Raw genomic sequence first — 10,781 nt, 5'->3', positions numbered from 1 at the left:
GTGAAAAAATAAAATCTTGAAATTGAAAATATTTTTCTTAAAATTGATATTTTTCCCAAAAATAATGTAATTTGAAATTGGAGGAGAGCTTTGAAAAATGTTTTCCTTAATTTTTGAAGGGAAGTCATTTTCCTTAATTTTGAGAAAAATGAGTTGATTTGGAAAACATTTTCCAAAACTTTTGCCCCAACCAAACATGAGAAAATTGAAAAATATTTTCCAGAAAATGTTTTCCTTCGTACCAAACACACTCTAAGAAGACAAAAATGTAAAATCTTGTTGTCGTATTGTTTGATAAAGTATCACTTATAATATTTCTTAATTTTAAACCTAATTAAGCAAAGACTGAAAGTCATTTTATCATAAGCCAAAGGACCTAGGTTATATTTATATTCTCATAATGTTATAAAATATTATATATATTAAATTTAACTGATAATATATAAAATACATTTGTATACATATATATAATATTATTCTGTTTGCTTCATCTTTTTTAATTTTTTTTCATAAATTAAAAAAATCGTTCCAACTGTTCGAACCAAATATACACCTAAATAAAAATCTATAATTTTATTTTAAAATAACGTTATTCAATTTGTTTCGATCCACAACAGTAAATTTGCTCGCAACACATGGCGTTTATTGACTGACGAGTAGTTTATATTGATACGAAACTTTAAATATTGAAACTTGACCAATGATCATCGTCATTTTTTACTAAACAGTACTTCGTCATGTTTTTTTTTTAAAAAAAGTTAAAATCAAATAATTATATACTTTTGATTAATATATAAAATATACTTTTAGTATATCAATATAAAAAATTATAATTTATAAAAAATTTATTTATAATTTTTTAAAGATATTAAGTTAATTAATTCTAATTGTAAGTATTAATTTCACAAATTAAAATATGTTGTAACAACTATTTTGGGACCAAAAGAATAATATTTAGTTTTTTTGAGATTATAGAAATTTTAACATAAGCTGATAAAAATTATTAAATCAGGAATAAATTATTGTTTCTACCAATTACATAAAAGAATCTCAATATTTGGTAATACAAAACAATTTTTTTTTAAAGAAAAAAGTGTATTTAGGTTATTAAATACTGAAAATAGAATTGTGGTATGTCAAATTCTAGTGCATGTCATATTGTCGTTAAGAACTAATTTAATATGGTATTATGGGAGATCACGTTTCATTTTATGTTGAAATTTTTATAATTAAAATTGTTCACGCATCAGAAGTTAAGCATTGGGTATGAGGTGAGGTGTTTAAGAATGACAAAAATCTCACATTGATGGTTAATGAGATGAATTGACTTCTTATAATGCTTGGACAATTCTCATCCCTTTGAATTAACTTTTTGATTGAGTTAGACCTAAAAACTAATTTCCACTTAATAAAGGACAATCCTCATCCCTTTGAATTAACTTTTTGATTGAGTTAGACCTAAAAACTAATTTCCACTTAATAAAAAAAGAGGGCTTTTCTAAGCCAAATTTTAGACCACAATGATGGCAATTCCTAATTTTTCTCTTTTGTGATTATATTCTGCCTTTTGTTTTTTTGTGATGCATTTTAGTCAAATTGTATTTAAATAGCTATTATAAAAAATTAAAATAATAATTTTATCCATTTTAAAATATTTTATTGTAGAAGAAAGGATACACCCAACATTTCTAAAAATCTTCGTACTTTAAATAAAATATTTTGTTGTCGGAGAAAGGATACACCCAATGTTTCTAAAAATCTTCATATTTTTAAAGTAATATAACTGTACATGCTATTGCTAATTTTTTTACTATAATTGTTTTATAAAAATCAAATTATAACGTTTTAAAAAATTGCATTTGATTATATTGTGCTCAATTACACTTTTAGTATTCATGTAATAATTTTATGTTATTTTAGCATAAATAATTCTTTTCTTGCATATATATATATATATATATATATATATATATATATATATGTATATATATATCCTTTCAACCAAAAAAGAAAATTCTTTTCTTGCAAAGTTAATTTTTATAAATATTATATATGTATATATATAAAATATTTTATTTTATTTATAACTAAAAAATATTATTTATAATCTACATTGTTAATATATTTTAAGTTACTTTATAGTTTTCAATGTTTATTTATTTTATTTCAAATTTAGACTTGTAAAAATTGTAAATATTATATTTTGTGTTAAGATCCAAAGTTATAATTATATTGTTATAGTTTTTCAAATTCGAAGTTAACAATTTACTTTGTACATAATTTTTGTATTCAGTTTGCATCTAGCCTTTAATCTTATTAGTTTAGCATAATGAACGTTGATATTTCAAAAAAAAATATTTTGTATTCATGTGAATTTGACAGTCTTTTCAAAAATTTATATTCACTTAACATTTTTTAAGTTTAATTTATCACACAAATAAGTAAAAAAATATATAAAGCAATTTATAATATGATTTACATCTAATATCTGTAAAAGAGAGAAAAAAATTTCAATACAACAAAATGAGATTCTCAAAAATTGTACTAAATTCGATACACTATTTTCACCTTTTAGGATCACTACATTCGTCGAGAGTATGGGCGAATTCCTCATATATTACAATAGTAGCTACGCTTAAAAATACTCTAATCTACAAACGCTCTGCGCATTTCTCAAAAAATCTAAATAGCAGTGTGATGCAGTTGCTTAGTCCTACTCCATTTATGTACAACTTTGCCAAAAACATCATAGTATTCTATCTCTACATGTGTTGGTGTCAATTGGACAGACATGAAACCTTGTCCATCATAGAAGAATTTCACATCTTCACTGTTCAACCCTTTCACGTCTCCTCTCCATGCCTTTGATCCTGCCCCACTAGTCAAAAATTGGATGGGGCTGCAATTATTACCAAAATTGGATTACAATTACATAATGTATTTGCTACAAGGCAAGTCTCGTGCGATGAGTTCTACCAAAAGGCTAGCCCTTACTAGCTAGTGCAGATAAGAGGTTTCAAACTTAAAATTCATGTGAAGTCCCAAGCAAAATTAGTTGAGCCAGGCCGGAGGGTTTATCTTGATAATTCATAAAAGTATTAGAAATCATCTAAACTCTATATCAATTATTAGTTTCAAATCTGAACAATTGACAACCTTAAAACGCTCATTTATTTGACTAACTGAACTTAAAATACATCTCCAATCTTGCAACATGAGTGAAATATATTCTTATATTCTCGTCAAGTTTAGGGTATTTTCAACACTTCTCTCAGATTTTTATTAAGAGTCTTATGCTCCTGCTATGTCATGTATCATATCGAGGATGGATTTAAATTTATGTATAGTAAATCAAGTAAATAAATATTTTTAAGACTATCAATAGTTTAAGATAAAATCAATAAATTGCATCAAATTCAATTGGAGAAAACTAATAATTTGGCAGATTTCTAACTCTTTAGCTTTTACCTTTCGGTATCACTTATGTGCTCAAGGCAATGATCATGGCCGTTCATGTATAGATCTACATCGTATGCCTGGAATTTCATAATTGAACAACAACAAAAATAAAGAAAAGTCATGTGGGTGAAAATTTAATATTTTGTAATGTAAAAAAATGTGAAATTTGAACAAGTTTATTACCCTAAGGATAGGAAGAAGACGTTCAACAAGTTCATTAGTGTCACCATGGTGTCCCACACTTCTAATGGCATGATGACCCACTACTATTTTCCATTTTGCTCTTGATTCACTTAACGCATTCTCTAGATCCTGCAATAATATGTATGTAACTTTAGTCTAAATCTATTGAATATGTATAAATTATTCATTTGAAATTCATAAAATTCTGACTCCACATCTGTTCGAAACTATGAGTAAAGGTAAAGAAAAAGGCATAAGTATAAAATTATTTAAATTTTTTTGAGATGATGATGTAAACTTACTTTTAACACGTTTTCTGTATATGTCTTTTGAGGCATCACATTGCGCCAATCATACGTATGTTTCGTTTCCACGAAGTACTCTTTCACAAATGGGGTTGTGTCCACCATGAATATTTCAGCAAATTCTGCAAATTAATATCATGAGAATGGAGAAATCCATACTCCTATGTGCGGTGAATTTGGATTAATTGGGCCTAGAACGGATGTAAAGTAACAATAATAATCGTAATATTGCGTCCTAGATACCATATGATTATAAGTTAGAAAGTATAAACAAAACTAGATTTCAGATTTAGTTTTTTTGTTTAAAAAAAAATTTATATATTTTTTCTGACCTGCATTGATTATAAAAGAACGCAAACAAATCCATCTGCTGTCAATTTTCCTAAGGTAAGGACTAAGTTGAGCCTCTACATCTCCCCTGTAATCATGGTTACCCAATACTGCAAATCAACATTAACAGAATTACAAACGATACAAAAATATAATTTTTATTAGTTTCGATTAATCTGGATTCGTGCAGGATAGATCACATTTGGGGTAAAACTCACCTGTATACCATTGGTTTTGCAAGCTCTTTGCTTTATAAACATTGGTGAAAGACTCCAGAAAATTTGGATCATGCTCCCCTGTTAGCCCATTAGTATAAAAATTGTCACCTGTTGAAACTACAAAATCTATGTCTAGTTCCTCTCCAATTTTACCCATCTGCATCCAAATTAAACACATAATTAAATATCAAATACAAGAAGATAAAAAAGATACTAATTACTCACATTTAATTAAGAATTATGGGTACCTGAAGAGCAACAGCAGATTGATTATAATCACCTTTACGTCCCCAATCACCAACAACCAAAAATTTTAAATTGCCATTAACTTTAATGGGATGATCAAATTTCTCAAGCCCAGTTGCTCTAGAACAATCTATTAAAAAACTAGCCAAAATCACAAGTAACAGAACCATGACTATGTTTTGAAATTGACACAAAAAAGAAATAAAATATTTTCTCAGAATAACAACACACAAGATTAAAAATATTGAAACATTGAGGAATAGTAGTATATATTAATAATGCATATAAGAGGAAAAGAGTATTTAATGCATGTAATAAGAGGCAAATAATTCATGTTGTGTTTCTAAAAAGATTATGCGAATATGCGATTGGATATTTTATTGGATAAACAGAGAATATTCGTTGGAACTGATACAAAAGTAGTTATCCTATTATTGTTATTGGGATAATGGAATTGTTGTTTTCGTGCGATTGTAAAATGATAACTGAACACCGCATTTTATATGTTAAAATTTTATATAAAGCAACAGAAAAACTATTAAGCATAACCTTTCCTATGTCCGCTTTTACTTGTTTGTGTTTAATTTGGCACACATCATGATGGATAGTATTCATTTTAAGTTAAACCCACACGACTTTCTCCAAAGTATCACAATAGAGTATCCAATATATTATAATTGTTCACACACCCAACAAACTTGCAAAGAATAATGTAGAAGTAACTATAACCGTTAATTGGCTATATTAGATTCTAGAAAAAAAGAGTTTAAAGTTGTACAATAATTTACATGAGTTACACTTAACAAAGAACATGAAATTCAAATATTTATTAGTTTAAACCTCCAGGACTGAGAATTGTGTTCTTGAACATACCACCCTCAAGTAATGAAGTGCCTGGGTTTACTTAAAAGTGAAGACAGTGCCAATATGTAAAGGAAAGACTTCACAGCTATGAGCAGAAAATTGATGGTGCAATACTGCAAGAATAGGACATGCAAGAGTAGACAAGGCAAGGGATACCAAATATTGAGAAATCAAACTTGTTGTTCTTCACTAGTTGCATCCAGACCAACAACACTTTATTGGGGCTGCTAAGGAAAAGGAGGAAGGGGGAAGTTGGGACTTGGGATTCACCTCCCAATAAGTAAACATGTAATCGTGTTAACGTCTTATATGAAGGAAACATACTGTTGTTAAATATTGTCTAATATGAAATATCGTATATACAAGTCACAAGCATGGTCTACTGTATTCCCCTTAAAACATGCTACTGCAATAAGTTTCTAAGTTCGGGCATAAATCAGACTCCACAGTGGAGTCACCAGAAAATTTAATTGGCAACGAAATGGTATCTTGAGTCGACATAGCTCTCAACATCCCAGAGGAAAGACCCAAAAGTTACAGCCTCCAAAACAAGCCGCCTCAGCCCACCAAAACTGATCTTAATAAGTTCATCTTTAGATGAGTCAATAGTGCCTTGAGGAGTGATAACAATCTCAGGTCTACCAAATAGTGCTTCGGTGTGTTTCTCAATCATGCCTATGGCCTCTCGAGATCTGATGGTTGCATATCTCTGGAGGGTCTCCCCATCAAATGACATCACATAGTTTCTCAATCTTGAGGGTTTTATCCCCTGGCCAAAACCTCCAGGACTCACACCACCTGCAGACCATGATGTCAATTCTGGGTGGGTTTGTGTTGTTGATCTGAAAGAGGTATCACTCCTATCACCACTGATATCCTCGCCTGCCACTTGCTGGATGCTACTATCTTCATTGTCTACACCCGGAGGAAGGACTTTCATGCTCTTTTCCAGCTGAAACCTCTGGTCCACTCTCCTGAGAAAATATCCATACATAATTGATGCTGCATAAACTTGGCCTACTCTTAATTTACTTATTTGTGCTACTGCAGAATCATCACCCAACCGACTTCCAAGAATGAGAGACAGGTGGTTTTGAATCATCTCGTTAGCTTCTGCTGAATGAAGATGCTCAAGCTTATCATCTTGGCTGGGCCAGGTGTCAATTCGACCAGAAGGCTCAGATGAAGATGGACTTATTGCAGGAACTAAAGATACGTTGGCATCCATAAATTTCTGGACCACCAAGGCATATAATATCTCTTCCAAGGTCTTTTTCCTTTCATTTGCCTTAACCTCAGCAATTCTCCTGATAGTTTCAAAAGCAATCATGCAACAAGTTAGACTTTACAGCAGTGATAAATACCAGAACAGAAGAAAACTAAATTGTTTCAGGGAAAATCCTGGGTGAGGTGGGAATGGATTTTAAAGAAGCCTAAACCAACCTGTACAAAACAATGTCAGTACCGGCTATAGATGGTTCTTCCTTCTGTTGCTCTGCATCACGATCAGTTTTTAGCAGTTCAAGTTGCTGATCTACAGCAGCTGGGACAAGATGTGGGTGACTTGTCAAAATCTGAGAGAGAAATTGGCCAATTGGAGATTCCAGCTGAAGTGGAGCAATAAAGGCAGCTGAACCTCCAGACTCAGAAGGTGATACCGATGCCCTGATAGCAGTATATTTCCTGCTACCAAAAGCCACTTTCCTGTTACTCAACTTCACATGAGAAATTGAGGGATAAAGCTGCCAAGAAATTGTCCATACATTAGGCGTCAAAGAACAATTTCACATCATAAGATTTCTAATTTATGCCAAGTACATAAACTTATTTAAATATATAGTTTTGCTCATGGGAAGCTCTTAATTAACTGAATAAGATGCTTCGAGTCATATCCAAGTGGATACATGGATTACAAAGAACTAACATGGGATTACACAAGTCAATGCATGTTGAGGCACCTCCCTAATGGGAAAAATCAGCAACAGGAGGATGCACACAGATATATTTACACAGTTAAAGAATTGCACGCTCAAAGCATAAAATTTGTAAGGCTACCATATTCAACCCAAACATACGCCAAATGGAAAAAGAAACTTCGGCAAGAACCCAGCACATACTCGAACAAATTCAGCAGAGAAATCCAAGACCAACAATTTGACACATGTCCAAAAGACAGTATCAGATATTCAGGTATAAATTTAGACTAAAGGAGAAACAAAGATACGAGTAGGCATGCAACAGTTTGTCTTTTTCAGTATATCTGCAGACACCATTTTCCTACATGATAGGTTAGGAAAGATTGAAAGAGCTATTGGTAAAGCAGAAACTGCAAGAAGACATCAACTACACTAACACATTCATAGAGTAGTGGCAACTGAAAGCACGGCTACATCACTATGTTTTACAAACTTTAGGGTAATAGTCAAAAAGAGGATGTCTATATAAAACATGGGTACACATCTTATTTTCGACAATCTATAGTTTAACGTGCTCTGGAGGCATTACATACTACTATCATCCTTCCAATATATCAAACACGTAGGTGTCTCAAAGAAAACAGAGAATTCTACAACAATAAGACAAAGAACTATACAATTCCATAAAATTAACGAGAACTTCATCAAGAAATGACAAAGAGCTTGGTAATATCTCTTCTTTCCTATTATAGGATGGTAACAGTTAAACTATATATGTTCCCTTTCAAAAGTCTCACAAGCTTTCATGTTGAAACCCTATCAGCCCTATTTCTTACAAATAATAATATAAAACATCAAAAATTATCTTCAATTTGGACTAATATATCCTGTTTACTCCAAAGCTAGACAATTCATAGTTGCTTCATTTTCCGGTTCATCTAAGTAGAGATACTGGAAGAAAAAATTTGCAAATGACAAAATAACACCAGAACTAAAAGAAAATAAAGCAGATAAGTACGAAAAACAGAGTTCCTTTATACCTTAATCCCAGAAGGAGACATCCGAAGCTGTGACCCGACTCGAACAAAATCGGACCCACCAAGAGCCGCCTTGGTGGCTCTGTTACAGATGCTGAAACCAGATCGGAAAGCAGTGGCCGTCTCCATTCTAAAACAATCAATAAAATCACAGCAACAATCAGCAAAACCAAAAACCCTAAATCATTTGTAACATCAGAGAAAATGAAAATTATAGAACAAACACTTACGGATAAGAATTAAAGAGCTGAAAATTGAATATAGGAAGTAGTAGCAGATAAAAATATGGAGCTTCGTTCGGAATGGCGACCGACGATTGTTCGTTTTAGGAGAAAGTTCACAGTGTTCAACGCAAAAAAGATTGATGTATATAATGGAACTTGCCTATTTGTCCCCACTCACAAACGTGACTTATTTATCTTTTTGCACAAAAAAGAACCTCACATTTCGTCAAATTACATAAATACACTGGGGCGTGTCTGATTGCCACCCACCTACCCTCCTTTTCTTTTAATTTCTCATTTTATAGTCAAATCTAATTTTCGCTAAGTAATAATTTTTAATTATTGAGTGTGTTACGTAATATTTGTCTAATATAATTTATATTTTTTCTCACAGATTGTTATATACTGCGGGTAGACCTAGCGCACACAGTACTTATAGAGATTATGATAAGAATGCTAGGTTTGAAGATTATTTTGAAATTTTCAAGAATAATGAAAGTTAAAAAAGATTTAGAGTAAGAATTGAATAATAAACTAATTAGATAAGACGTCGTAGAACCTTAATTTATTGGAAATATAATTTTATATTAAAGAGTTGAAATTTTAAGTAGAAAATTAATAAATAGCGAGCCTAATCCCTCACGTGAAAAATGCCAGCAGCTAGCCTTTTTATTAGTAGTATTGCTTTTTATTGTATTAAAATAAAATACATGTTTCCTTATCTTATATTTTTTATATTATTTTTAAAAAGTAGTATTTTAAAACTTCTTAACCATATGATCTAATATTGACAGTCTTTTATGTCATAAATAAAAATAAGATAAATTTTGTGTACCTCTCATCCTTAAATAAAATTATGAAGTGCATATTTAAATAATAATTATTTTAACTTCATCCTCAATCATAATAAACCATCTTTGTCATTTTTCTCACTATACTAACTAATGGTTAATAAACTGCGACTTGGCCTAAAATGAGAGGCTTTTTTCTTCCTTTTTTTTTTCTTTTTAATTTGAATGTACGTGGCCCCTTCAATGTTTGTTAAATTATTTGAAACTAATTTATATTTTCAATTATTTTCTGGTTTTATTTTTAAGACAGAAAGAAGCAAAAGGAGAATTTGGTAATTGACTAAGGGGCGTTGGTAGATATTTTGTGTTAGTGGATAGGCATTGGGGTTTGTCTTCTGGAGATCTCTGAGCCGGCCTCGTCTGAAAGTGATGTTAATAGGTCACAATTGTGGTAGCCATGAAATTGAAAATATGGGTGATGCGTTTCATTTCTAGTGGAACACCTCATTTGTGGCTTCATTCATTTTCACCAAACATTAAAAAATAAGATCTATTGGAATAGAGTTTTTTGTTTTATGTGGAAAATTAATACTCGCCCCGTTTCAAAAAGGATGACCTAGTTTAATTTGAAATAGAGTTTAAAAAAAAGATAGTAGACTTTTTAATCTTGTATTTCAAATTGAAGTTATGTCAAATGTATCAAAATGCCCTTTAATCTTCTGATTTTAAACATGTCACATGAAAAATTAAAGTTAAAGTATTGTAAAAAAAATGATCATTCTTTTTTAAACAAACTAAATAGAAAATAGGGACATTCTTTTTTAAATGGATAGAGTAACTGAATAGTGAATCTAATTAATGAAGAGAAATTAATTTAAGTGGTGGTCATTTGAGATGTTTGGAACATTGCTTTTGAGTTTTACTAGTATACTAAGGGTTCATTTGGTACTAGGGATTAAATTCAATAGTATTGGGATAAAAAATAGTGATGAAATAACTTTTTGTATTTTATTTAATTGTTATATTTGGATAACTTATTCATCATTTATATCATAATCGGATAAGTTATCTTATATACGTGGTGGATAAGTTATCCATAATAGTTAATTTAAAAATAACTAATCTTGTGATAACTTATTCCCAGACAAACGACTCCTAACATGATATGGATTAGGGCATTTTAGTAAACTAAGTTTAACAAATGCCTT

General features: G+C 30.7%; 2 protein-coding genes across 2 annotated transcripts; both read right to left on the bottom strand.

The window, feature by feature from the left end:
- Window positions 1-2,485: 2,485 nt before the first annotated feature.
- On the bottom strand, window positions 2,486-5,008 carry LOC107014486 (purple acid phosphatase 17). The gene is made up of 7 exons (XM_015214415.2): window positions 4,744-5,008; window positions 4,496-4,652; window positions 4,280-4,387; window positions 3,945-4,069; window positions 3,643-3,771; window positions 3,469-3,536; window positions 2,486-2,899 (listed from the first exon to the last, which is right to left on the bottom strand). The coding sequence occupies exons 1-7, from the start codon at window positions 4,909-4,911 to the stop codon at window positions 2,683-2,685; spliced, it is 972 nt and encodes a 323-aa protein (XP_015069901.1). The 5' UTR covers window positions 4,912-5,008; the 3' UTR covers window positions 2,486-2,682.
- A 759-nt stretch (window positions 5,009-5,767) lies between these two features.
- On the bottom strand, window positions 5,768-8,975 carry LOC107014485 (UV-B-induced protein At3g17800, chloroplastic). Its single transcript, XM_015214414.2, has 4 exons — window positions 8,789-8,975; window positions 8,562-8,688; window positions 7,049-7,347; window positions 5,768-6,912 (listed from the first exon to the last, which is right to left on the bottom strand). The coding sequence occupies exons 2-4, from the start codon at window positions 8,685-8,687 to the stop codon at window positions 6,072-6,074; spliced, it is 1,266 nt and encodes a 421-aa protein (XP_015069900.1). The 5' UTR covers window position 8,688; window positions 8,789-8,975; the 3' UTR covers window positions 5,768-6,071.
- Window positions 8,976-10,781: the final 1,806 nt, after the last annotated feature.

This window comes from Solanum pennellii, chromosome 3 (genome assembly GCF_001406875.1).
Source record: "Solanum pennellii chromosome 3, SPENNV200".
NCBI classification, from domain to species: domain Eukaryota; kingdom Viridiplantae; phylum Streptophyta; class Magnoliopsida; order Solanales; family Solanaceae; genus Solanum; species Solanum pennellii.
Note: the sequence above shows the minus strand (reverse complement) of the source record. Positions and strands in the feature narration are given on the sequence as shown.